General features: G+C 45.9%; 2 protein-coding genes and 1 pseudogene across 11 annotated transcripts in view; 2 read left to right on the top strand and 1 right to left on the bottom strand.

The window, feature by feature from the left end:
* The window catches only part of MBLAC1 (metallo-beta-lactamase domain containing 1), a 76,155-nt gene that overhangs the window by 35,752 nt on the left and 13,640 nt on the right, over positions 1 to 26,763 (bottom strand). The window lies entirely within an intron of this gene.
* LOC309646129 (deoxyuridine 5'-triphosphate nucleotidohydrolase, mitochondrial pseudogene) lies at positions 5,948 to 6,568 on the top strand (annotated as a pseudogene). The gene has a single exon. The product of its transcript is annotated as a deoxyuridine 5'-triphosphate nucleotidohydrolase, mitochondrial pseudogene (transcript).
* LOC309645772 (paired immunoglobulin-like type 2 receptor beta) lies at positions 13,658 to 26,523 on the top strand. 3 transcript variants are annotated; one of them, XM_082431341.1, is made up of 5 exons: positions 13,658 to 13,893; positions 14,208 to 14,597; positions 25,694 to 25,743; positions 25,972 to 26,020; positions 26,193 to 26,280. In XM_082431341.1, exons 1-5 carry the CDS (start codon positions 13,839 to 13,841, stop codon positions 26,195 to 26,197), a joined length of 549 nt encoding a protein of 182 aa, XP_082287467.1. In that variant the 5' UTR covers positions 13,658 to 13,838; the 3' UTR covers positions 26,198 to 26,280. The 3 variants fall into 3 exon arrangements, with proteins under 3 accessions (XP_082287467.1, XP_082287466.1, XP_082287465.1); XM_082431340.1 differs by lacking the exon at positions 25,972 to 26,020 and having other exon boundaries at positions 26,193 to 26,523; XM_082431339.1 differs by lacking the exons at positions 25,694 to 25,743; positions 25,972 to 26,020; positions 26,193 to 26,280 and adding an exon at positions 21,005 to 22,452.

A 26,763-nucleotide genomic window follows, 5' to 3' on the forward strand; every position in this document is an offset into this window, starting at 1 on the left:
TAATCAAGACAATATGGTACTGGCACAAAAACAGAAACATAGATCAATGGAACAAGATAGAAAGCCCAGAGATTAACCCACGCACCTATGGTCTACTAATCTATGACAAAGGAGGCAAAGATATACAATGGAGAAAAGACAGTCTCTTCAATAAGTGGTGCTGGGAAAACTGGACAGCTACATGTAAAAGAATGAAATTAGAATACTCCCTAACACCATACACAAAAATAAACTCAAAATGGATTAGAGACCTAAATATAAGACTGGACACTATAAAACTCTTAGAGGAAAACATAGGAAGAACACTCTTTGACATAAATCACAGCAAGATCTTTTTTGATCCACCTCCTAGAGTAATGGAAATAAAAACAAAAATAAACAAGTGGGACCTAATGAAACTTCAAAGCTTTTGCACAGCAAAGGAAACCATAAACAAGACGAAAAGACAACCCTCAGAATGGGAGAAAATATTTGCAAATGAATCAACGGACAAAGGATTAATCTCCAAAATATATAAACAGCTCATTCAGCTCAATATCAAAGAAACAAACACCCCAATCCAAAAATGGGCAGAAGACCTAAATAGACATTTCTCCAAAGAAGACATACAGACGGCCACGAAGCACATGAAAAGCTGCTCAACATCACTAATTATTAGAGAAATGCAAATCAAAACTACAATGAGGTATCACCTCACTCCTGTTAGAATGAGGATCATCAGAAAATCTACAAACAACAAATGCTGGAGAGGGTGTGGAGAAAAGGGAACCCTCTTGCACTGTTGGTGGGAATGTAAATTGATACAGCCACTCTGGAGAACAATATGGAGGTTCCTTAAAAAACTAAAAATAGAATTACCATATGACCCAGCAATCCCACTACTGGGCATATACCCAGAGAAAACCGTAATTCAAAAAGACACATGCACCCGAATGTTCATTGCAGCACTATTTACAATAGCCAGGTCATGGAAGCAACCTAAATGCCCATCAACAGATGAATGGATAAAGAAGATGTGGTACATATATACAATGGAATATTACTCAGCCATAAAAAGGAACGAAATTGAGTCATTTGTTGAGACGTGGATGGATCTAGAGACTGTCATACAGAGTGAAGTAAGTCAGAAAGAGAAAAACAAATATCATATATTAATGCATGCATGTGGAACCTAGAAAAATGGTACAGATGAGCCAGTTTGCAGGGCAGAAGTTGAGACACAGATGTAGAGAATGGACATATGGACACCAAGGGGGGAAAACTGCGGTGAGGTGGGGATGGTGGTGTGCTGAGTTGGGCGATTGGGATTGACATGTATACACTGATATGTATAAAATTGATGCCTAATAAGAACCTGCAGTATAAAAAAACAAACAAAACAACTAATACTAAACTTTCATTGGGTTATTTGTATGGAAATATGTTAATATAAATGTTTCAGACATTACATGAAATTCCTAAAAATCTTATATTTGTATTTGTATGGAAATATGTATGGAAATATGTTAATATAAATGTTTCAGACATTACATGAAATTTCTAAAAATCTTATATTTGTATTTGTATGGAAATATGTATGGAAATATGTTAATATAAATGTTTCAGACATTACATGAAATTTCTAAAAATCTTATATTTGTATTTGTATGGAAATATGTATGGAAATATGTTAATATAAATGTTTCAGACATTACATGAAATTTCTAAAAATCTTATATGTTCTGGTATAATGTTATAAGTAATAATCCTAGTTATTACTTTAAAATGTATATCTCAGAAATAACTAATTTTCTTGTCAACTGCATTATTATGAACTTTCATCAAATCTTTTACCGTGGTCATTTTTAAGTCTTTTGTCATTTACAGACAGTTCTGGGTGTACTCTGATAATTTTGCAAATATGTTCCTATAAAAGGGTTTCATCTTCAAGAAATTCATGGAAAAGACTCTGACAAGTACAGGTTTCTGGTAACTGACTGTACTGCTGAACTGAATGAATAAGCATTTTCAGAACTCTGATGAAAAACTGATGAACTCATAAAAGTGCTAACAAAAGATCAAGATGAAAAAAAACAATTAATTACATGGGACTGAGTGAACTGATGAGGATGAGTATAATTTTTGTGACTTTCTGTCTGAATTAAAAAAAAAAAAAAATCCCACAAGGACTCAGAGGCAAAGAATATACAAATCAATTTTCACTGCAAAGTAAAGGAGCTGTTACAGTGGAGGATTACTGGACTGAATGTCAATATTATGACATAGTATGAGTGTGTTTCATGTTTGGTAATTGCAATCATTGTTGTTTTTGTTGTGGTCATCCATGTACAATGCTTGGTGTCAGTCTATTTATCTCTTGTAAAAATAAAATACAGTGTGTGTGTGTGAAAAAAAAAAAAAAAATTTATAAAGCTAAAAAAAAAAAAAAAAAAAAAAGAGTAAATGGGTACATTAAACAGCAAATTAAATACAGCTGGAGATAAAATTTGTGGGTTGGCTTAAGATAGGTCCAAAGACATTGTCAGAATGCAGCATGGATGTACAGAGAGGGAAAATATGAAGGAAAAAAAAGTCAAATATAAAAGACAGAGTTAAAAAATGTCTGACGTGTCTAATAATACAACTTCAGAAAGAGAGACTAGAGAAACTGGGAAATAAGCAGTATTTGAAAAGAAAATGAATTTTCCAGTATTGATTCAGGAAGCCCAATAAATTCCAAGCATAGTAAATAAAAAAGTCCACAACCAGAAACATTCTAGTCTAACTGTAAAATACCAAAGACAAAGAGATGTTAATAGTAGGCAAAATTTAAAAAAACAAGTATCTACAGAAGAGCCACAAATAGACAGCTAGGGACTTCCCTGGTGGTCCACTGGTAAAGAATCTGCCTTCCAATGCAGGGGACATGGGTTTGATCCCTGGGCGGGGAACTAAGATCCCACATGCCACAGGGCAACTAAGCCCCCGCACCACAACTACTGAGCTCCCGCGCCTCAACTAGAGAGCCTGCATGCTGCAAACTACAGAGCCCATGTGCCCTGGAGCCTGTGCACCACAACTAGAAAGAGAAAACCCGCACACCACAACTAGAGAGCAGCCCATGTGCGGCAACAAAGAGCCCACGTGCTGCAACGAAAGATCCCGCGTTCCGCAACTAAGACCCAATGCAGCCAAAAATAAATAAAATAAATAAATAAAATAATAAATCTTTTAAAAAATATATACAGCTAACTTCTCACTGGAACCCAAAAGATAGTGCAATGTTATCTTTGAAGTGTTGAGAACAAAACTATGTCAACCTAGAATCATGTAGCCAGATAAGTTATTTTCAAGAATTCTAGCAAAATAAAGACATTTCCAGACAAAATAAAAGTAACAGAAAGAAGTAAGGTCTGAGGTACAAAAGGGAATGGTGAGAAGAAAGAAGCAAGCATGCAGATAAATCAAAAGTAATACTGAGCTTATAAAACAGTAACAATGATGCCTAATTTGTGGGATTGAAAATATCAAGGTAGGAGTCCCAGGTCTGGTTAAGATGAGTAAACACACTCCACACTATCTATCCCCCACTGATTACAACTAAAACCCTGGACGAATACATGAAGCAACAACTGGAAGACCCTGAAAAGTAAGGACTAGCAGACAGATTGGAGAGAGGAATCAAAACTCATGGAAGGGTATGGCAGAGAGTTTATGGTTTGGTTTGGTTTGGTTTCCTCCCATTATCTCTCAGCTCAGACTCAGAGCATCCTGAATCCCAGAACTGCATAGCAGGCACAGGAAGAAAAAGCTCCCACAAAAACCCTCTTTTTCTGATCAGAGACCTAGGACAGAGAGAGTAGGAGGAGAATCCTGGTTTTATTTGTAATCCCACCCAACCCTGCCCTGAGGCCAGACCCTGTCCCAGAGATGCACTCTCATGGCAGGAGTGGTAACCCAGAAGCAGCAGTCACGCCCCCCTGACAGAGCAACTCGGAGAGAGAAAAAGTCCTTCTCTCTGACCGCACGAACCATATTTCACTACTACGTATGCTCTCGAGGCTACTGTGCTAGTGTATCCTCACGGTGGGAAGGCTGTACAATAGCACATGCTGTACATTTCCTCCTGACTCACATTCAGTGATTTCACATTGGTAGTTGTATTATCTGCTCAGGCTGCCAGAGCAAAATAGCACAGACAGAGTGGCTAAAAAACAGAACTTTATTTCTCACAGTTCTGGAGGGTGGGAAGTCCAAGATCCAGGTGCTGACAAGGTAGGTTTCACCCTGAGGCCTCTTCCCCTTGGCTTGTAGGTGGCCGCCTTCTTGCCCTGTGTTCACAATGGCCTCTGAGCGCAGACTCGTAGAGGAGGCAGAGGGGGCACTCTGGGGTCACTTCTCATGAGGACATTACTCCTATTGGGCCAGGGCCCCCTCCTCATGACCTCATTCAACCTTAAGCATTTCCTTAGGGGCGCATCTCCAGATACAGCCACACTGGGGGTTAGGGCTTCAACATATGGATTTGGGGTGAGGGGGGCACACAAACAGTCAGTCCATACAATAGTTAACTTGACACGTGGAAATTGGAAAAGCCTACAAAGCAGGACTCCTTTTCTGGGGATGGTTTGGTGAACACTTAGCAGCACACTGCTCTGAGGGGAAGTGCAGAAAATGATCTCCTGGTCCCATTCTTCTGAGTATCCTTCACTTCTCCCAGCCTGGGAGCTCAGCAAGGTCGGGGGTCAGCCTTTGATCCCCAGTTCTCAGCCCTCTACTCTCATCTCCTTAGAAGCCCAATCAGCATTTGTCAGATTGACCAGGAGCTGAAACGCATGCTGGTGGCATGAAAAGGAGGCTGACAAGAGAGGAAGTCTCGGTCCCACAAATATGAAATTTGTGAATATGACAGAAGCAGGAACTACAGACACAGGCTCTGGAGTCGACTGTGGGGCGGATGACTTCCCTTCCCTGAGCTTCGGGTTTCTCATCTGTAAAGTGGGGGTAATAACAGTACCTCCCTTGGAGGGTCCCAGTGAGGACAGGATGAGGTAACACTGAGGACCCTGCACACGGCCTGGAAAGCTACGTGGACCCTCACACAGATACCCATCCTTTAAAGATCCGTCCTTCTTCCATCAACATTCAGTCAGCACTGACTGCCCCACTCGCTGTGCCACGTGACAAGGACCCAAAGCCCCCGGAGCCAGTGTCCCAATCAGTCCTCAAGCTTCTCTCTGTGTAGCAGGAAGACAACACAGAAAAGGGAAGCGTTGGTTGTTAATGGGGCCAGAGAGCTGTTGACCTTCCTCACTGCGTGGGGAAGCGGTAGGGAGCACGGGCTCTGGGCTCAGACCCAACGCTGCAGCGGACATTTACATGTGATGTGACCTCAGTTAAATCTCATAATCTCATTTGGGACCTGAGTTTCTTCCTGCATAAAAATGAGGATCAAAATAAACCCTGCCTACCTCCTGGGGTTGTTGGGAGAGTTAAGAGCTATTTTAAAACATAAGCTGGATTTGGTAAATTGGTGCAGCCACTATGGAAAACAGTATGGGGGTTCCTCAAAAAAACTAAAAATAACTACCATGTGATCCAGCAATTCCACTCATGGGTACGTATCCATGAAAATGAAAACACTAACTTGAAAAGATACATGCACCCCAATGTTCGTAGCAGCAATATTCATAATAGCCAAGACATGGAAGCAACCCAAGTGTCTATCAACAGATGAACAGATAAAGAAGATGTGGGGTGTGTGTGTGTGTGTGTGTGTATAATGGAATATTACTCAGCCATATAAAGAATGAAATTCTGCCGTTTGCAACAGTGTGGATAGACCTAGGGAGTATTACACTCAATGAAATGTCAGACAGAGAAAGACAAATACTCTGTTATCACTTATATGTGGAATCTTAAAAAAGACACAAACAAATGTATATGATAAAACATAATTAAGACATTCTGCCCTGCCATGCCCTGCTCTCAAGAGACACAAGTCATCTCCCCCAGTAAATGGGCCCGGCCTGCGGAGGAGGGCGGCATGCGTCTCCGCTTTGCCCAGCTTTCAGAGCATGCCACCACTCCGACCAAGGGGTCTGAGCGCGCCGCGGGCTATGACCTGTACAGTGCCTATGATTACACAGTACCACCTATGGAGAAAGCCCCTCTGAAAACAGACATTCCTTCTGGGTGCTATGGGAGAGTAGCTCCACGTTCTGGCTTGGCTGCAAAACACTTCATAGATGTAGGAGCTGGTGTCATAGATGAAGATTATAGAGGAAATGTTGGTGTTGTACTGTTTAATTTTGGCAAAGAAAAGTTTGAAGTCAAAAAGGGTGATCGAATTGCCCAGCTCATTTGTGAACGGATATTTTACCCAGAAATAGAGGAAGTTCAAGTTTTCGATGACACTGAAAGGGGTTCAGGAGGTTTTGGTTCCACTGGAAATAATTAAGATTTATGCCAATAACAGAAAATGAGAAAATGTACTTTTTCCTTGAAAATAAAGACTTTGCTTAAAAACAAAACAAAACATAATTAAGCGATTAAGAGATATAAACTAGGTATAAAATAGATAAGCAACAAAGATATATATATGGCCTGGATTTGTTTTAATCAAGTATGGTGAGACACACAGACACAGAATTGGCTGTTATGAAGGAAGCAGTTTATATTCACAAAACCATAAAAACAAGATGCCCAGCACTCCATGCAGGGCCATGCAGGGAGGCACCAGGGTCAGTCAGGAGGCAGAGGGAGGGAGGGGGAAACGTGGGCAGGAGCCTTTGTTGTAGGTTCTGTGAGAGAGACAAGGCAAGGGAGAGCAGACAGGTTTAGGATCAGCTGGTATGAATGGTGTCTGCGGGCGCTGGGAATTAGGGGCTGTCCCTAGTTGCCTGGTACCTGGCCCTGGGATGAATACGGCAGAAGAACATGGGCCTCCTGGAGCATGAGAGCCACACAGAGGAGGTGGTGGGGAGTGTGGGCTCTGGACTGGTTGGTCTGCATATGACAGGTGAGCTCCTGGGCATGTCCATTGCTCTTCTAAGAACTGGCAGCCCTGGGAGGGACAGTCTCTCCCTGGTCAGTGAGGCCCCGGATGTCAGAGCATCAAGAATACAGCAAATAAGGAAACATAGCCAACACGAGTGCAAAGCACCCGACACACAGGAAGTGGGAGATGTCATCCCTGCCTGTTTCAACTTTGTGGGGCCTGGGTCTCCCTCTACTTGCTTCACATAGTGAAGCAAGCTGAGAGTCTTCCCTTCCCAGCTGGACTCTAGTTTCTGGAGGGCTCACTGCACGCCTGCACCCAACCAGGGCAGAAGAAGCCTTCTCTGGGCCCCTCCCTGCCTGCAAAACAAGAGGAAGTAAACAGAGTGCTGATGTCAGCAGAGGCCCGTGGACAGCCCATGGGAAAAAGCAGAGACCAAGACCTTGCCCTTCGTCCCTCCCCCTTCCCTGTGCTCTTTCTTTGCCTCGTGTGTCCTGCCTCACCTCAGGGGCCACACTCACATCCCTCCTGCCTTTGTTTCCCCAGACCCTGAGAAGTGGCCAGCTGAATGAAGCACAATGAATGACCCTTCAGGATGGGCTGTGGAAGGAAGGGGAAGTGGGGGAGGTTAACGGGGGTGGTTGGTGGTGCAGGGGCAATCGGGGCAATCTTGGGTAAGCGCCAAGCTCACGAGGCAGACAAACGTGAGTGTGGTCCAGATCCAGACCTGGAGGGAACCAGAGTAAGTGAGGTCACCTCTCTGAGCCTCAGTGCCTTCCTCTGTCAGATGGGAATCAAATTCCTTTATCTCACAGGATTGCTGTGAAAAGTAAATGTAACACACAAAGCAGGTTCCCAGCATCAGTCCTTGCCCCAGGGCAGTGGTTCTCAAACTTCAGCAGGTCAGGCTGGGGCCTGAGAATTGGCATTTCCCACAAGTCCCAGGTTGATGCTGCTGGTCAACACTGTGATACCTGTGAATGGTATGACTATGTCAAACGGTAGATGTATGTTCAACTTTTTAAGGAATGGCCAAAGTAGTTGCACCATTTCACATTCCCACCTGCTGTGGATGAGAGCTCTGGTTGCTCCATGTCCTTGCCAACAGTTAGTATGGTTGGTCTATTAATTTTAGCCATTTAATAGATGTATGGTGTTATCTCATTGTGGTTTTCATTTGCATTTCCCTAATGACTTATGATGTTACACATCTTTTCATGTGCTTATTTGTTACCTATGTATCTTCTTTGATGAAGTATCTATTCACATCTTTAGCTCATGTTTTTTTAAAAAATAAATTTATTCATTTTTATTTTTGGCTGTGATGCGTCTTCATTGCTGCGCACGGGCTTTCTCTAGTTGCGGCGAGCGGGGCTACTCTTTGTTGCGGTGTGCAGGCTTCTCATTGCGGTGGCTTCTCTTGTTGCAGAGCACAGGCTCTAGGCACATGGGCTTCAGTAGTTGTGGCATGCAGGCTCAGAAGTTGTGGCTCATGGGCTCTAGAGCTCAGGCTCAGTAGTTGTGGCACACGAGCTTAGTTGCTCCGTGGCATGTGGGATCTTCCCGGACCAGGGCTCGAACCCGTGTCCCCTGCATTGGCAGGCGGATTCTTAACCCTGCGCCACCAGGGAAGCCCTAGCTCATGTTTTTAATTGGAATTTTGTTTTCTTATTAATCTTTGAGAGTTCGTTATATATTCTGGATACAAGTCCGTTGTTAGTTACATGATTTGCAAATATTTTCTCCGTATCTATCTTGTCTTTCACTTCCTTGACAGTTTCTTTTGAAGAACAGAAGTTGTTAATTTTGATGAACTCCAATTTTTCAATATTTTCTTTTATGGGTCATGCTTTTGGTGCTGAATCTAAGAAATCTTTGCCTAACCCAAGGTCACAAAGATTCTCTCCTATGTTTTTTTCTTCAGTTATATAATTTTAGGACTTATATTTAGGCCTACAATTCATTTTGAGCTTATTTTTGAATATAGTGTAAGTTCTGTTGTTTTTTGGGGTTTTTTTAAATTTAATTTTATTTATTTTGGTTGTGCTGGGTCTTATTTGCAGCTTACAGGCTCCTTAGTTGCAGCACGTGTGCTCCTTAGTTGTGGCCGGTGGGGTCCTTAGTTGTGGCATGCATGTTGTATCTAGTTCCCTGACCAGGGATCGAACCCACATCCCCTGCATTGGAAGGCGGATTCTTCACCACTGTGCCACCAGGGAAGCCCCAGTTCTGTTAGTTTTTGTGTTGGGTTTTTTTTGTATATAAATATCAAATTGTTCCAGTACAATTTGTTTAAAAGACTATCATTTCTTCACTGAATTGCTTTTGCATCTTTGTTGGAAATTAATTGATCATAAACGTGTGGGTCTATTTATGTACCCTCTGTTCTGTTCCAGTAATCTATTTGTCTTCCTTGATGCCAATACATCTTGATTACAGTAGCTTTGTAATAATAAGTCTTGAAGTCAGGTAGCATAAATCCTCCAAATTTGTTCTTCAACTGCAAAGTTTTTTTTGGCTGTTCTAGGTAGCTAGTTTTCTATAGGAATTTTAGAATTGTCTTGTCAATTTCTACAAAAAAAATCCCAAACCTACTGGGATTTTGACTGAGATTGTGTTAAATCTACATATTATCCGGGGAGAACTGACGTATAACAGTATTTAGTCCTCTTATGTGTGAAGTCTCCATTTATTTGTCTTCTTTAATTTCTCTCAGCGATACTTTGTAGTTTTCACTGTTCAGATTTTGCACATCTTCCATCATATTTATTCCTAAATATCTGGCATTGTTGATAATATTGTATATAGCATTGTTTTCATCTCAATTTCCAATTCCTTGTTGTTAGTATATATAAATAAAATTGATTTCCGTATACTGATCTTGTAAACCTGCTTAACTCACTAATAGTTCTGGTAGTTTTTTTGTAGATTCCATTGGATCTTCTACATAAATAACCAAGTCATCTGTGAATAAAGACAGTTTTACTTCTTCCTTTTCAATCTGGATGGCTTTTGTCTCAATTACTACACCTGCAGGATTTTAATTTATAGAGGTGATTGACTGACAACTCAGAGAGGTCATTGAAAGAAGATTTTTTTTTAAGATTTATTTATTATTTATTTATTTATTTTATTTATTTTTGGCTGCGTCGGGTCTTAGCTGCAGCACGTGGGATCTTCATTGAGGCATGCGGGATCTTTCATTGCAGCGCGCGGGTTTCTCTCTAGTTGTGGCATGCTGGTCTTCTCTCTCTAGTTGTGGCATGCAGGCTCCAGGGCGTGTGGGCTCTGTAGTTTGCGGCACGGAGGCTCTCTAGTTGAGGCGCAGGAGCTAGTAGTTGTGGCGCATGGGCTTAGTTGCCCCGCGGCACGTGGGATCTTATTTCCCTGACCAGGGATCGAACCGGTATCCCCTGCTTTGTAAGGTGGATTCTTTACCACTGGATCCCCAGGGAAGTCCTGAAAGAAGATTTTTATTACTTATATTTCCCAAGGGGAGGGTGTACACCACCCCTTATAGGTGGGGAAGCACCAGAGTCATTCAGGAGGCAGAAACAAGAATGAGGATAGGCACTTCCCTGGTGATGCAGTGGTTAAGACTCTGCGCTCCCAATGCAGGGGGCCCGGGTTCAATCCCCGTTCCGGGAACTAGATCCCACCCATATGCATGCCACAACGAAGAGTTCGGATGCCCAAACTAAGGAGACCACCTGCAGCAATTAAGACCCACTGCAATCAAATAAATAAATATTTTTTTAAAAAAAGAATGAGGATAAAGAAAACAATCTTTATTATGTTTTCTGCAGGAAAAACAAGGCAGGACAAAAAACAGTTTAAGATTGGCTACTCTGAATAATTCTGGTGGGTGTTGGGCTATAGGTGCTTTCCTTAGTTGTCTGGCACCTGGCCCTGGGTTGATTTAGGGCAGGGGAAATATTGGGTTGCTGTGTGAGAGTTAGATAAAGGAGGTGGTATAGAGTATGGGACCGGGAGTGGATAGTTTGTATATGAAAGGTGTGTTCCCAAGAAAGCCCTTTGCTATCTATCTCTAAGAATTAGCTAGATCTGGAAGGAGCAGTAACTCCCTGGTCCGTGAGCAGTAACTCCTGGTCTCCCAGATGTCAGAGCTTCAAGGATACAGAACGTAAGAAAACAGAGTTAGTACAATTGGCCCTGTGATAAATGGATGCCAAACAGATAAATATAGAATCTAAGAAAATACAGCTAGAAAAATTTTATTTCTGTTTCTTGCCTTATTATATGGGCTAGAACCTTCCAGCACAACAAATGGAGATAGTGAGAACGCACATCTTTGCCTTATCACTAATCTTTGGGGGAAAGCAAGAGGAGGGTGAGGTGCCATGGAAGGGGAAGAGGCTGGGGCAGTGACGGACGTGGCCAATGAGGAAGGGAGGATGGAAACTTGGGAGAAAGTGGGGAAGATCTAAGGCAGTGGTTCTCTCTCTCATGTGGTCCATGGTTCATAGCCCTCACCTGTCCCTGCTGCTATCACACAGTTTCTGACCTCTCCCTCATGTCTCCCTCATGTCCACCTGGGCTAAAGGGCTGCATTTAGGCTCTGCCCATCTTTGAATCACAAAACTCCAGGCCCTCCTCCTCCCACAAGCCTCCTCTGTGAGTAGAGCCACAGCACCAGGCTGCATCCCAGGCCCTCCCATGCCTACTGGGGAAGGGAAGATGAACAAACCTAGAGACCACGTGCCATCCCTGAGCAGAAACCACACCTCACAAATCCTACCCTCATGGGGCTCCAACTGGGTCCAGGGGCCTGAACATGATGTGAAATGTGCAACTTGCATCTAGGGAGAACTTCTGTGGAAGCAGCGGGGCCTGAGGGCACCTGGACAGTGGGTGCTTGCAAAGGTTCCCCAGAGCCTGTTTTGTAAAAGTTCTGTGCTGCCTAAGAGAATGGGCAGTGGCGCCCCCTGGCGGGGTCCAGCCCCCTCCTCCGGAGGCCAGGCAAGGAGGAGACATTCCAGGTCCCAAGCTAGTGGGGTGAGGCAGGAATAGAACCCAGATGTCTCCCCACACACAGGGCAGGTACCCTCTGAAGGCACTGCCAAGAAGCCAGTGGATCCCTTTTCCTCTCTTCTGCCCCCCTTTCCAGCTGTTACCAATTCAGCCCAAGCATCTTTCACAGCCCAGAGGACTCCATAATATTAAGACTCTGTGCCTCATTTTCCCCCTGGGTAAAATGGAGATAGGAATACATTCATCACAGAATGTTGTAAAGCTGAAAAAGAGAAAATGGATGTTCAAGGCCTGACTCAGATAAGAGGGCTCCATGAAAGTGCAGAATCACTCTTCTCGGGCCTGGGAGGAGAGGTAAGAAAAATAGATGCAAAGGGAGGGTGGAGGCTGCTTGGCTGGCTATGGGAAAATTATGGAAAAAAATTATTAGAATTGGGGGAAAACTAAGAAAAGGAGAAAGGAAGCTGGTCTGCTTTTTTCCACCTCCAGAGAACTAATGCCACTTCCTAATGAAATCATGTCTTCCCCTGCCCTCCTTCTACCCAGTACCAATGCCAACGTCATCCTGGGGAGGGGGTGAGCAGAGCCTCCATCCCAGCCAGCCCTGGGGGGTCACCAAAGTTCCCAGCCCCCAATCTCTCACCCCACCCACCACCAGTCACAGGCGGGCAGGGCCTCCATCAGAGAGGGTCCCAGGGACTGTCACCAGGATGGCTCATGACTGCTCTGACCTTCATCCCCTCTGTCCAGTGAAGGCTCTGGATGAGCCGGGGTTGCACAGCTGCAGATGGAACCCCCTGAGAAGCGTTATTAAATACAGCCTCCGGGCTCACCCCCAGAGCTCCGCACTCACAGGGTGAGGCCCAGAGATTCTGTGGTGCAGCCAGGAGGAAGCGTCCAGAAGGAGCAGAAGGCCCTGTGGGCTCAGCAAGACTGGAGTTCAGGTCCTGGACCTGCCACCTCAGAGTCCTGGACGTGGCGCAGGGCGTGTCGGAGCCCCGGTGTCCTTCTTGTAGAGCGTGAGGACAGAGGGCCCTGCAGATCCAGTCTTGCCTCTGTGGGTGGAGGCGCGGCCTCCAGAAGGCCCACCCTCTGGGTAGGTGGGAACCTGCGCCCACCCTCACCTCCTCACCTCAGGGAGGGTGTGAGATTGCACACAGGGAGCGGAGCAGGGCGGGAGGGGCCTGGTGGGCCTTGGTTCTACCTGGGGACTGAAGGGGGGCACTGCAGTGTCCCCTACCTGGAGAGAGAGAGACCACTAGCATGCTGGGTGCCCCTGGTGCCTGGGCTGGGGGCTGAGGCTTGACCACCAGCAGCTCCCTCCTCCTCCTCCTCCTCTCTAAGGGGCTGTAGCTGGGCAGGGACTCAGGGCCGTGGACCTCTCCCTGAAGGAGCCTGAACTGGCTCTGCTGTCGCCCCTTTCCCTGGGAGGAGAGAGACACTCCGAGAAGCAGGGAAAAGAAGAGAGAGACACACAGAGACACAGAGACTGACTCCTAAGGAGATGCCAAGGGGGTGGCAGAGGCAGGGAGCTGAGCGAGAGAGGTGAGGCCCCAGCTGGCCCAGGTCAGGACCAGCCCCTCAGTGTGCAGAGGGGGGCAGGGAGCCCTACATCATGGTTCCCTTTGCACTGACCACAGAGAGGCCCTTTTGCAATATAGGAAAAGAAGCCACATTGATAAAAGAAGTGCCAGTCACGGCAGGGGTGGGCGGGTTTCAGGAAGGCCCCTACCCTCCTCAGTCCTCTGAAGGAGCCTGGTCGTCGCTCTCCTGGTGCTGAGATTCCCCGCAGGCGGCCCCTCCACAGGCCTCCCCTCTGGCCTTGAAGGCTCTGCTTGTCTTCTCATCCCGGGAGGAGGGCAAGGCCATGGGTCTGCCCTTGCTGCTGCCCCTGCTGCTGTCCCTGGCATCTCTGCAGGCAGGTGAGAGGCCGGGACTGTCCTGCCCTGCCCAGGGCTGCAGGGACCACCCCCCCAGGGAGGGGCTATGGCTGCGTGTCCGTAGAAGTGTCCCCTGGGGTAGCCGGCCAGGCCTCCCACCCCCAACAAACAAAGAGCTGGTCCCACAGTGCCGGGTCCCCCCAACCCCTCACCCTCCTCCCCGCCCCAAGCCTGGAGAGGGGCTCACCCAGGCCAGAGGGCCAGTCCTACCACCTGTCACACATCCCCTTGTAGGTGAGGGTGGCTGACGGTCTGGGGTCACCTTCAAAGTCTCTCCCTCTCCCTCCCTCCTCTAGGTCACTGGGCAGAACCCAATCCAAACGTTGACTTTGGGATGAACCAACCAAAGAAACTCTCAGCCCCCAAGGGTGGCTCCATCCACATCCCCTTCTCCTTCTATTACTCCTGGGAATCAGCCAAGGTTCCCAACGTGAGAATATTCTGGAGATGGAAACACTACCATGGGGACTTCATCTACAACACAACCCCGCCGTTCATCCACAAGGATTTCAAGGACCGGCTCCTCCTGAACTGGACAAAAGGTGGGCAGAGCGGCTCCCTCCAGATCTCGAAACTGCGGTGGGAGGATGAGTCTAGGTACTTCTGCCGGGTAGAGGTGGACACGCTGAGAAAAGGCAAGCAGACGTGGCAGTCCATCGAGGGAACCACACTCACCGTCATCCCCAGTGAGTCCAGCTGTCCTGCCTGAGGCTCTTGGAGGCCACTGCGGTCTTGTCTCCCAGGCCTGGCCCAGGCCCCCTCTTCCTCTCTTCTCTCAAACTCCTCTCCCTGCCCCCTCTACTCCTCCCCAGGCCTCTATCAAACCCTTTTCACCTTAATCTTCCCAGCCCTGGGCTGCCTCCCTTGCCCATCCTCCTCTCTGCCCTCCAGATCCAGCCCCCTCCCTCATCCTCAGGCCTCCGCCCTCTGGGCTCCCAGCTATTCTCCTTTCTTGCTCCAAGCTGGGGCTGCACCCTCCCCTGTCCTCACCCCATGTCCTCCAGGTGACTTGACATCTTTGGGATGCGGCCGCCTCCCCTTTGTCATGTGTCCATGTGTGGAGGCTCAGCTACCCCATGTCTGTCTCCCCACGGCCATGAGCTCAGCCCACACACACACAGTAGGTGTGTGGTGGCCACCAATGGTGGCCCGAGGCGTCCCGTGTCCCCATCACCTGTTTCCCATCTCCCCCTTCCTTCTGCTGCTCTGCTCCCCAGAACACGGCCCTCAACGCTCCCACCCCCACCCCATCTCTTTCCCATCTCCTCTTCCCCCGCTTCCATCCTCTTTACCTCCTTGCCGCCCCCCACCTCTCCCTGTGTGCTTCTCGTCACACTGTCCCCGTTGTCCACCCTGATCTCCCTCCTCTGTCCTGGTCATGACGAGGCAGCAGCAGCGGTAACGGCAGCTCCCGCTGACTGTGCCCTGCGTCCCGGCTGGACACCTTGGCAGCATCAGCCCAGCTAAACCCCAGCTAACCTTCCCCACGACCCCGGTAACAGTCGGCCCTGCTGCCATCCTCCTGTTACAGTAAGGGAGACGAGGCTCGCACAGCAAACACCTGCCCGAAGTCACTCCTGGTGCAGGTGGGGTTTGACCCCAGTTTAACCCCAGAGCCTCCCTTGTTAACCATGAGTTGCTCGGCCTCACCTACTGACCTCATCACCTTGTTGTCTTGACCTCTTTTTAACCTAATAATGGACACGCTGCATTAACAGATCTCCGTCTGTCACTCAGTGGGGCATTGGAACTTGCACCTCAGTGTAACTATCTCCAGAGCAGGGGGGAGGGGGTTCTCTCTGACAGGCAATGGCAATAAGGGTGTTGTTGTCTGTAATTTTTTAGAAAACTAATAATTGACTAAGACAGTCTGCTCTTTATAATCACTTGTGCTGGCAGCTGTAAACAGTGTCCATGACGGATTACTGCTGTTGGCCGGAACGACACTCTCCCTGTCTCCCCTCTTGGAAAACCACCGCCCCTCCTTGACCACTATGCTCGTTTAAGAGCAAACAGATAGTGACTCACAATCCGAATTAAGTAAAACAGCCTTGGATTAATATTTCCTGCACCTCCTCCATATTCCCTTAAATCAGGGGTCCGCAGCCTGTTAGGAACCGGGCCGCACAGCAGGAGGTGAGCAGCGGTTGAGCGAGCAAAGCTTCATCTGCCGCTCCCCATCGCTCCCCATCACTCTCATTACCAACAGAACCATCCCTCCCCGCTTCCGAGGAAAAACTGTCTTCCACAAAATCGGTCCCTGGTGCCAAAAAGGTTGGGGACCACTGCCTTAAATGACCTTTTCTGACAGATTTTTGGTCTCCTTAGATCCCTCTTCTTTTTTTTCTAATTCCCTAATTTCCTCTCTATTCTTTATTTTTATTATTAACGTACAACATTATCTTTTGAATGTTTACTTTTTATACTTTTCATTGTAAAAGTAAAGCATAAATTCTGGCCAAGATAGAGAGTTATATGCACATGTTTACCTCCACTCCCTCCCAAAATCTACCAAAATGACAGCAAAGGGAATTTTTAAGACAAAAACCAACAAGGACAAAAAAATTGCAAGCTAGGACAAAACCAAAATTTGGGACACTGGAACAGTCAGCTCTACCCACCACCAGAGCCTCCCATCAAGCCTCTTAGATAGCCTCAACCACCAGAGGGCAGACAGCAGAAGCAAGAAAAACTACAATCCTGCAGCCTGTGGAACAAAAACCACATTCACAGAAAGATAGACAAGATGAAAAGGCAGAGGGCTACATACCAGATGAAGGAACAAGATAAAACCCCAGAAAAACAACTAAATGAAGTGGAGATAGGCAACCTTCCAGAAAAAGAACTCAGAATACTGATAGTGAAGATGATCCAGGACCTCGGAATAAGAATGGAGGCAAAGATTGAGAAGATGCAAGAAATGATTAACAAAGACCTAGAAGAATTAAAGAACAAACAAACAGAGATGAACGATACAATAACTGAAATGAAAACTACACTAGAAGGGATCAATAGCAGAATAACTGAGGCAGAAGAACGGATAAGTGACCTGGAAGACAGAATGGTGGAATTCACTGCTGCAGAACAGAATAAAGAAAAAAGAATGAAAAGAAATGAAGACAGCCTAAGAGACCTCTGGGACAACATTAAACGCAACAACATTCACATTATAGGAGTCCCAGAAGGAGATGAGAGAGAGAAAGGACCAGAGAAAATATTTGAAGAGATTATAGTCGAAAACTTCCCTAACATGGGAAAGGAAATAGCCACCCAAGTCCAGGAAGCGCAGAGAGTCCCATACAGGATAAACCCAAGGAGAAACACGCTGAGACACATATTAATCAAATTGGCAAAAATTAAAGACAAAGAAAAATTATTGAAAGCAGCAAGGGAAAAATGACAAATAACATTCAAGGGAACTCCCATAAGGTTAACAGCTGATTTCTCAGCAGAAACTCTACAAGCCAGAAGGGAGTAGCATTGATATACTTAAAGTGATGAAAGGGAAGAACCTACAACCAAGATTACTCTACCCGGCAAGGATCTCATTTAGATTTGATGGAGAAATCAAAAGCTTTACAGACAAGCAAAAGCTAAGAGAATTCAGCACCACCAAACCAGCTCTACAACAAATGCTAAAGGAACTTCTCTAAGTGGGAAACACAAGAGAAGAAAAGGACGTACAAAAACAAACCCAAAACAATTAAGAAAATGGTCATAGGAACATACATATCGATAACTACCTTAAACGTGAATGGATTAAATGCTCCAACCAAAAGACACAGGCTTGCTGAATGGATACGAAAACAAGACTCATATATATGCTGTCTACAAGAGACCCACTTCAGACCTAGGGACACATACAGACTGAAATTGAGGGAATGGAAAAATATATTCCATGCAAATGGAAATCAAAAGAAAGCTGGAGTAGCAATACTCATATCAGATAAAATAGACTTTAAAATAAAGAATGTTACAAGACACAAGGAAGGACACTACATAATGATCAAGGGATCAATCCAAGAAGAAGAGATAACAATTATAAATATATATGCACCCAACATAGGAGCACCTCAATACATAAGGCAACTGCTAACAGCTATAAAAGAGGAAATCGACAGTAACACAATAATAGTGGGGGACTTTAACACCTCACTTACACCAATGGACAGATCATCCAAAATGAAAATAAATAAGGAAACAGAAGCTTTAAATGACACAATAGACCAGATAGATTTAATTGATATTTATAGGACATTCCATCCCAAAACAGCAGATTACACTTCCTTCTCAAGTGCGCACGGAGCATTCTCCAGGATAGATTCCCATATGACCCAGCAATCCCACTACTGGGCATATACCCAGAGAAAACCATAATTCAAAAAGACACATGCACCCCAATGTTCATTGCAGCACTATTTACAATAGCCAGGTCATGGAAGCAACCTAAATGCCCATCGACAGACGAATGGATAAAGAAGTTGTGGTACATATATACAATGGAATATTACTCAGCCATAAAAAGGAACGAAATTGAGTCATTTGTTGAGACGTGGATGGATCTAGAGACTGTCATACATAGTGAAGTAAGTCAGAAAGAGAAAAACAAATATCGTATATTAACGCATGTATGTGGAACCTAGAAAAATGGTACAGATGAACCGGTTTGCAGGGCAGAAGTTGAGACACAGATGTAGAGAACAAATGTATGGACACCAAGGGGGGAAAACAGCGGTAGGGTGGGGATGGTGGTGTGCTGAATTGTGTGAGTGGGATTGACATGTATACGCTGATGTGTATAAAATTGATGACTGTTTAAAAAAAAAAAGTCTTCTCTAAATAAGAAAGAAGCAAAAAAAAAAAAAAGCAGCAGCAGCAAGAATCTATAGGAAAGAAAAAAAAAAAACCACAATTGGGGCCTTCCCTGGCGACACAGTGGTTAAGAATCCGCTTGCCAATGCAGGGAACAGGGGTTCAAACCTGGTCCAGGAAGATCCCATATGCCACAGAGCAACTAAGCCCATGTGCCACAACTACTGAGCCTGTGCTCTAGATTCTGCATGCCACAACTAAAAAAAAAAATAATAAAAATTAAAAAAAATAAAAAAAATAAAAAAAATTTGGGACGCTGGAAACAGATAGATGAATGTAACTGGCTCAGGAGATCAGAGTGGTTAAACACTAAGCCACCAGCGGGGACACCAAGAAGGAAGGTGATTTACACTGGAAAAAGGGTCAGGAATGGCAACCCCTAATATCCCTGAAGGTGGGTATGGAAGCAATCCAGATTATGATTGAGATTAGCATAAGGTTTTTTGTTTTTTGGCTGTGTTGGGTCTTTGTTGCTGCGCGCAGGCTTTCTCTAGTTGAGGTGAGCAGGCTTCTCGTTGCGGTGGCTTCTCTTGTTGCGGAGCACAGTCTGTAAGCGCACAGGCTTCAGTAGCTGCGGTGTGTGGGCTCAGTGGTTGTGGCGCATGGGCTTAGTTGCTCCGTGACATGTGGGTTCTTCCTGGACCAGGGATCGAACCCATGTCCCCTGCATTGGCAGGCGGATTCTTAACCACTACGCCACCAGGGAAGTCCCTAGCATAAGGTTTATGTTACTATTTTACAAAATGAATTAGAATTGCATTATTTTCCATATTTCTATGTTCTGGAACCTTCTGTCTGCGAATTATCTACTCCTTAAATTTTCACAAGAATTTATCCATTAAACCTTCTGAGCTTGAAATCTCTATGAAAGGTAGTTCTTTAATACTGTTCTCAATTTCTTCTTTGTCTATCCATTAAAGTTTACTCTTTCTTAAATTAATTCTTTTAAATTTTTCTTTGTCTCAGAAAATCATCCACTTCACAAAGGTTTTTAGATTCTCAACCCATAATTGAGCACACATGCACTCATAATTTCAACAGACTCTTTGTCACTATTAGGTTTGCAAGAGTCTTGTCTGTTTTCTTATTTGTTTTTCCCTAAATAACCACTTCCTGAATTTTTTAATCCTTCTGCTGTTCTGTTTTCTTAAAAATGTATCCTATCTAGGTTTTCATTACTTTCTATGAAAACTATGAGTTTCCTTAGAAACTCCTCTCTGTTTTGGGTACTCTTTTCTTGGATACTGAACCTTTCATTCATTTAAAAAATATCTTCACATTTAAAATAATGAAAGTTTTTAATACTGTGAATTCAACTTTGAATGTAGCTTTAGTTTTGTAGGGTTTTTAACATGCGTTCCTATCACTTTTATTTTATCTGACATGTTAGTATAATTAAGTAATTTTTCTTTGATTAAGTAATTTTTAAATTATAAAATCTCAGTTGAGGGATGGTATTTACACTTTTATTATTAATTTCTAATAAGAGTGGACAGTGAATTTGGTCCACACTAACCCGAAGACTTTATTGGAATTTAGGTTTTTTTCCTTTTGGCTGGGTATTAAGTAATCTTTTAATGGTCTATTAAAAGAGGTGCAATCTGTTTGTAGGACTTAATAAGTTAACCTTAGAAACGCATTCCAATATACATTAGGTGCAGACAAATACTGTTTGATTCGACTTATAGGAGGTACTTAGAACAGTCATATTCACAGAGTCAGAAAGCTGATTGGTGGATGCCAGGCTGGGGGAAAGGTGATGGGGAGTTAGTATTTAAAGGGGACAGAGTCTCAGTTTAGAAAGGTGAAAAATTCGGGAGATGGATGGTGGTGAGAGTTGTACAACAGTGTGAATGTACTTAACGCCACTGAACTGTAGAGTTAAATATGATTAAAATAGTAACTTTCATGTTATGTGTCTTTTACTACAATAAAAAAATTTTTTTTTAATCCTGTGATTTAGTTCACCTATGGGTGGGTGATAAAATGAGGTTCTGAGATCACGGCACTTATCAACGGTAGGGTCAGGATTTACACAGAGTGATGAGGATTCAGAGCTTCCAGCATCTGCCCTTGTTACTCCCTTCCCTGTGGGAGAGCTTCAGAGACTTGCTCCCCACCCCCCCCACATTCCCCAAACTAGGGAACAAGATGTGACAGCTTCACCCAGATACCTCCAGCCCTTTAGTGAATAATTTGCATATTTCTCATGTCTTCCCAGCTGCTAAGCCAACCACCCTGGGCTCCACTACACCTAGCATCAGGGTCCCAGATGGCAAAAAGAGTTCAGAGTTGTGGTCCCTAAGTATGGAAACTACAGTTGGGTTGTCATTGGCCAGCGCTATGCTCAAAATCGCGATTTTGGGATGGATCATGTACCTCAGGTGGAAGAGAAGCAAAGGTAAGTGGTCTGGGACCTCCAACCTCTCCCCAGGATTCCCAGCTAGGTGCTTCTCAGAACCCTCCTGCATCAGAATGATCCAGGTGTCCATTAAAAATGCAGATCCCACATAAGACCATAAAAATGAAAACAAAACAAACAAACAAAAGAAAAAAACAAACAAAATGCAGATCCCTGATGGGCCTGAGGTCTGGGCTTGGGAATCTGCATTTTTAATGATCTGCTCAGGTGGTATTTGTGTGTCATCAAGTTTGGGAACCACCACTCCAGACCAATCCCTCTTCATAAACCTGATCACTTTCCAGTTCTGGATGCTTGACTTAATCATTTCTCAGTCCTCGCTTTTGGTTCATGGGAGGGACGCTCTGCCCTGGGAAAAGGAAGGTGAGAGCAGAAGGAACAGGAAGTTGGCTCCTATTTCCCAGGGCCTGGCTTGTAAATGGAGATGCAAAAGTAAATAAAGCACAGGCCCTGCTTTCAAGGAAATGGGGGATAAGAGGATATGGGGAGGACAGTTGCCTCAAGGGCTAACTGACCCACTTAGGAAGAGCTAGGTTGGGAGGGGAAGGAGGGGTAATCAAGGAGGACTTCCCAGAGGAAGCAACTCCTGCAAAAAGTCTCAAAAAATAAGAAAGAATTAGCCAGGCAAGTGGTGAGGGTGCTGTAGAGGTCACTGTCCTTCCAGGGGAAGGAAACCATTCTGGGAATTCTAAGTAGCTCAGGGCTGTGGAGGAGGCAGGAGATGAGAGAAGATGACCTTGGAAATCACACCCCAGAGCCTCTGATCCCAGAGGCAAAGTGAAGCAGCAAAGTGGAAACCTTAGCTTGGCCTTGCAGATACACAGTCTGCGGTAGAGGGGCCGGAGGTGGGCCAGCCTGGGGTCACTCTAATGCCATGGCAGCGTGGATGGAGGGAGAGGGCCAGATCCTGGAAAAGTTTAAGAGGGGAAACCAGTAGGACTTGATGATTGGATTGATAGAAGGATGAGGGAGCAGGGCTTAAGTCCCATGTTTCGAACTTGGGTGAGTGAGGCCATGGTGAGCCCAAGTAAAATAGGGGCAGAGGAGGTCAAGGACCATGACTGGGAGAGAAGGATGATTCTTGAGTTTGGAATAGTTTATATTTGTGTGGCATGTGAGTAGAGATGCCCATCAGAAATTTGGATGTATGCATTCACAGCTGAAAGAGACCACAGGGTTAGAGGCATTAATTATTTATGCCACAACACCCACCAAAATTGATTTGAAATAATTTTTTAAAAATGTGCAATGAGGGGCTTCCCTGGTGGCGCAGTGGTTGAGAATCTGCCTGCTAATGCAGGGGACACGAGTTCGAGCCCTGGTCTGGGAAGATCCCACATGCCGCAGAGCAACTAGGGCCGTGAGCCACAACTACTGAGCCTGCACGTCTGGAGCCTGTGCTCCGCAACAAGAGAGGTCGCGATAGTGAAGAGGCCAGCGCACCGCGATGAAGAGTGGCCCCCACTTGCCGCAACTAGACAAAGCCCTCGCACAGAAACAAAGACCCAACACAGCCAAAAATAAATATAAAAATAAATAAATTAATTTAAAAAAAAAAAATGTGCAATGAGAGATGAGCCCTGTGAAATAGTAAAGCTCAGAGGTTGAAAAGCATAGAATCTGGCATGACTGCAGCCAAACCTGCTTCACACCCTGGCTGGGTAAACTCTGGCACTATGATATGACTGCTCTGAGCCTCAACTTACTCATAGGTAAAATGGGAATAAAAATAGTACTTCCCTGGGGTTGTCATGACAAACAAAAGGCATTTAGAATAGATCCTGGTGCAGAATAAGCACTATATGAGGATGAGGACTTATAATTAATAAGTTACAATAATTAAAATGATGTAATTCTGGCATATGATAGATAAACAGATGGAATAAAAGTGAAAAGTCAAATACAAGCAGGATGAAAACAGATCCAAATATATGAGGGAATTTAGCAGGTTAAAAGGAAGCATTTCTAATCTAGGGGGAAGGATGAATAGTTCAATACATGGTCCTGGAACAATGGAGTAGCAGCAGCTGAGAAAGAATAATGTTATCTCCCTACCTCATAATTTGCACCAAAATTGAAGATATAAATGAGGAAAAAATAACCCTAGTACTAGTAGAAAGCATGTGAAACTATTTTACAACCATGGATTGAAGATGACCAGCCTAAGTATGAAAAAGTCATGAATAAAAATATTTATAAATTCAATTACATACAAATTGTTTTTTAATTCTGCAGAGCAAAAACCACAGTGGTTGTGTCCTGGGAGTGAGGATGAGGGTCAGAGACAAAGAGAAAATGTGACGTAGTCACTAAGGAAATGCAAGATGGTATTTGAGGACCAACTCAGATGAGAAGACATAAATCTGTACAAGCATCATTGCACATGATTATGTTTTCCCCCAGCAGTATTCAAGCATGAAGGTTTAGAAACATTTAGGAATTACTGGTTAGAAGTTGTGTTCAGCTGCTAGCACCAAAGTCCAGAAGGAACAGTAAGTTAAATAACACAGAGTTTACTTTTTTCCCCTCATATAAAAGGATGTGGAGCCAGAGAGCAGAAGCTACCACCTATAAGCACTCAGGCTTCTACCTTTCTGCTCACTGTCCTGGATCCTGGCTTCTATCCTAAAGGTTACCTCATGGTTCAAGATGGCTGCTAGGACTCCAGCCATTATTTCTGAATCCAATCAGGGATGAAGGAGGAAAGGACAAAAAGACAATTCCCCAGCTGTCTGTCCTCCTTTTAAAGAGCATCTGTGAAGTCCTACCCACAACTTCCCTTTATATCTCACTGGCTATATTTAGTCATAGGTCCCACATCTATCTGTAGGGGGGCACGCTGCCACTCCAAATAAAATCAACGTTCTGTAACTGAATAAGAAGAAGCAAATGGATATTGGGATAAGCAAATAGCATTCCCTGCCTTAGGACACATCCACGACTGAAGATGTGTCAGCAAGTGTGGCAGAAGGACAGGGGAACACAGGAGGTCAAGGAGCCAGTGAGAGGGCAGAGATGGAGAGTAGAGGGCTCAGCAGGGAGCCTGGATAACCTGAAAGAAAGTGGATCATCAAGAGACAAGAGTTAGTGAGGTTAAGCACAGGTACAGAGGGATGATGACAAAAGAGAGCTGGAAGGAAAGACAGTAGTAGCATAAAAATGATACTAGCATTTACTAGGTCAGAGGTCTCAGCTCGAGTGATTAAAAAAAAAAAAAAAGGCCCAGGGTGTGGCTGAGTGGAGCAGAGGTCACTGGAGCTGGGGGAAGTGGGCAAGTCCAATGTGTTCAGAAGGTGAAGGGGCGCAGGGTGCAGGGAAGAGCTGCTCTCCTGATGGGTGTTGAGGACAAGGCAGGACAGGTGTGGGCAGCCTCAGGGTGCCTGCTGGGTGCAGGCTCAGGTCCCAGGCCTTCCCAGGCGGGTTTCAGCCGAGCTGCTTCGCTGCTCTGGTCTCTCCAAGGATGAGCTCAGGGTGGGACGGGGCAGAGAAGGCAGGCAGGAGACCGGCCTCCATGGATGACACACTGACACACTGTTGGTCCCCCTACAGGTCTGCAGACCAAAGCCAGAACCCCAGCCAGGTGAGCGCTTCTCCTCCAAGGGGGGAGGGGGGTGCTGTTTTGTGAAGCAGGAAGTTTCCTTCTGAGAACAGCACTAGGGAGCCTTTCACAGCCCCTCCCCGACTGGACTCTCCATCCACACCCTCACATCTCCCTCTTTCTCTGGCTCCCCCTTTCCTCCTTCATCCCCAGTTCATCCTGGTTTCTCTCCACCTCATCCTTCCTGAACACACCTACCACCTCCACGTTCTGTCCTCTTTCTTGCTCCTCATCCAATCTGTCCTTTTCCCCTGTGACGCGCGACCTCCAGCTGCTCCGCCCTCTGTCTTTTCTCAGAGCAACTTCCCTCCCGGCTCCCAGCCTGGCTCCCTCTCCTCGGGCCCCAGCTCCTCTTCCTTTCCTGAGCTCTTACTCTCCTCATGGCCCCCCTTTCCTTTCTCCATCTTTCCTTCCACTTCCAGGCTCTTCCTTCTCGCAGCCCCTCCCTCCTTTCTCTCCCTCCTGACTCTTGACAGCTGCCCTCCTCGGACCCCTCCCCATGGAGATGGCGTCTCCTCTAGGGACCAAGGCCTGAGCACTGCCCAGGGGACCTGAGATTAGCTTCCTGGTTCTCATGCTCCAGTTTTAACTGAGGCGCTGCGGCAGAGAGGACAGGAGCTCCCCCTCCTGCTTCTCCCTGTGCCCCTGCAGTAAAGCCGCTTCTCCAGAACAATCCACCTCAGTCAGCACTCAGGGACAGGGCTACACCGCAAATGACCCCTCAACCCCGTCCAGGCGGCCTCCTTCTGAGAGCCTCAAACCTCTGCCTTCATCTTCCGAGTGCGTCCAGGCAGGTCACAGAGCCCCCACCAAGAGAACCAGCCCGATGCAGGTGGTAACTCTTTTCTGTCCAGCCTCTGACACATCGCCCCCCTCCTGTTCCCACACAGGGGATCCTTCCAAAACCCGGAGGAGAAATACGAGAACACTGGGAATAAAGGTAGGTCCTGCCGCCATCATCCCCGCTCTCCACCTGGGCCTTCCTTCCTCCCCACACACCCCCTCCCCACACACGTGCCCTCAGCATCCTCCTCTCTCCCCTGACTCACCCACCCTCCCCCAGACCCTGTTCCTGACCTAAAGATGACCTCACTACTGGAGCCCCCTGCCCACTTCTCTACCCTTGCTGCCAGGCCACCTAACCCTGGCACATCTTGATTTTTTCTAGGACAACATGCAGGCCCCAAGCCTGTATGTTTTCCAAGCTGGACACCAAGGTAAGCAGCTCAGATTAGGTCCTGAAAGAATTAAAGGGAAGTTTGGAGAAGGTGGGGTGGAAGAACAGAGGGACTGTGGTTTCGGCAGGGCATCAGCTGTGGGATTGCGGCTCTGAGATGGGACAGCTCCCCCTCTGCTGCCTAACCCCCTCCCCTTTCCATTCTCCCCCAGGATGACGACATCTTCTATGCCTCCCTCGCCCTCTCCAGCTTGACCTCACCAGCAGCGCCTCCCCACCCGCCTCCCCAAGAGGGCCCCCAGGAAGAGACGCTATACTCTGTCTTAAAGGCCTAAGGAGTGGGACTGAGTGAGGACCTGCTTAGAGTCAGCTGCACACAGGGATCTCAGTTCCTCATAATCACCCTGGACAGACACAGACGACTCAGAAGCCAGCAGGTGTTGAAGGCCACCAAGGACCTGAGAGACACACAGCCACTTGCTCCAGTTCCCTCTTCAACTTCCTAGCCCTTGACCACAAAAATAAAAGTCCCTGTACAATTTGCCTGAATGCATCTAAGGAGAAAGCTGACATCACCTTCAACTTCTGTCCTTCTTGCCATAAATGAACCATAATAGATAGCTCACACTCAGATCCCTCCCCTAGTCGTTTTGTTCAGTGACTGCCTCAGGCCAGGGACCAGTAAATCCCCAAACACTGGTAGTCAGTCTGGAACCTAAGGTCTGTCTCCTCATTTAACCATTCTACTTCCCTTATGATAATAATTAGCATGCACTGTTAGTG

This window comes from Balaenoptera physalus, assembly GCF_965194825.1.
Source record: "Balaenoptera physalus genome assembly, chromosome: 16".
NCBI classification, from domain to species: Eukaryota; Metazoa; Chordata; class Mammalia; order Artiodactyla; family Balaenopteridae; genus Balaenoptera; species Balaenoptera physalus.

Excerpts from the sequence above, each read along its gene's own strand:
- LOC309645772 (XM_082431339.1), top strand. The coding sequence starts at position 13,839 with ATGGGTCTGCCCTTGCTGCTGCCCCTGCTGCTGTCCCTGGCATCTCTG. Across the intron at positions 13,894-14,207 it reads CCTGGCATCTCTGCAGGCAG|GTCACTGGGCAGAACCCAAT; the intron begins GTGAGAGGCCGG and ends TCCCTCCTCTAG. Across the intron at positions 14,598-21,004 it reads CACACTCACCGTCATCCCCA|CTGCTAAGCCAACCACCCTG; the intron begins GTGAGTCCAGCT and ends ATGTCTTCCCAG.